This window comes from Egretta garzetta, unplaced genomic scaffold, assembly GCF_000687185.1.
Source record: "Egretta garzetta isolate BGI_Z169 unplaced genomic scaffold, ASM68718v1 scaffold1159, whole genome shotgun sequence".
Lineage (NCBI taxonomy): Eukaryota > Metazoa > Chordata > Aves > Pelecaniformes > Ardeidae > Egretta > Egretta garzetta.
The window spans coordinates 111,586-112,544 of NW_009260789.1; the positions used below are offsets into that span (position 1 = coordinate 111,586).

Below are 959 nucleotides of genomic sequence, written 5' to 3' on the forward strand. Positions count from 1 at the left end.
CCCCCCCGCTCCCACACCCAAATGCTGCTCACGCCTCGTCCCCTGAAGGGTTAATCCAGGCTTGAGGAAAGACAGCCAGGGGAGCCATAAATGCACATTTTTGAACCCAAAGCGAGCGGGAGAGCCCTGGGAGGGGTCTGCCTGCTGTTCCTCTCCTCCTCCCCAATTTTTGTCCCTTCCAGTTAGCAAAGGGGCTGAGGTGATGGGGGGGGAGGGGGCTGGACCCCCCCCCGCCCCAGCAGGTCCCATCCGGGAGGATTTTAATCTCATCCAAACACCGCATGGATGGGGCTGGATGGATGCGGACTCGCTGACAGTGTCCTCCAGGTTGACCCTCGCTTCAGCCGGGCTGTCTCCCGTGGGAAGCGCCCCGGGGGAGCGCAGCGCAGGCTCCCTGCCCGATCTCCGGGCGCTGCCGGAGAACCCCGCTGCCTCTTTTTGCCTTCCAGTCACGCAGGTGCTGCGGCTCGGCCTCGGAGAAAGGGAGCTTGTCTGCAGAGCCCCGGGGGAGCGGTGCTGGCGCAAGCACGGCCGGGCCGAGGGCCAGGGCAGCTGGAAGGCAGCGGTTGCCTTCTCCCTCCCCCCCAGATCCCGCTTACAGCACTTGCCCTGCAAAAAGAAACCCCAAAAACCCTTCTGGGATGTAGAGGAGAGCAGGTTTATTTGAGGAAGGCTGATGTACTGTCTTTGCTCTGGTCCTCTATGGCCATTGTGTTCACTCTGAAGCCTACTGATTACCATTGAAATGCCATGTCACTGCCTACCAGTCCTTTTAGCAGAGGAACTTTTCATCCAGGGCTGCAGGAGGGGGGCTTGAGGGGATGTTTGGGGTCCAGGCTGGAATTGGGGAGGGGGGGACAACACAGACGCGCACCACCCACCCACCCCCATTCATCCCATCGGGTACCACACCGAGGTATTTCCCCCCAAACTCCAGTTTAGCGGCTTTTGAGTTTATT

General features: G+C 60.6%; 1 protein-coding gene across 1 annotated transcript in view; it reads right to left on the bottom strand.

The window, feature by feature from the left end:
- Nucleotides 1-595: 595 nt before the first annotated feature.
- The window catches only part of P4HA3 (prolyl 4-hydroxylase subunit alpha 3), a 9,237-nt gene continuing 8,873 nt past the window's right edge, over nucleotides 596-959 (bottom strand). Inside the window, exon 14 of the mRNA XM_035901789.1 lies at nucleotides 596-609. Coding sequence (XP_035757682.1) covers nucleotides 596-609 — 14 coding nt within the window. The remainder of the gene's footprint in view (nucleotides 610-959) is intronic.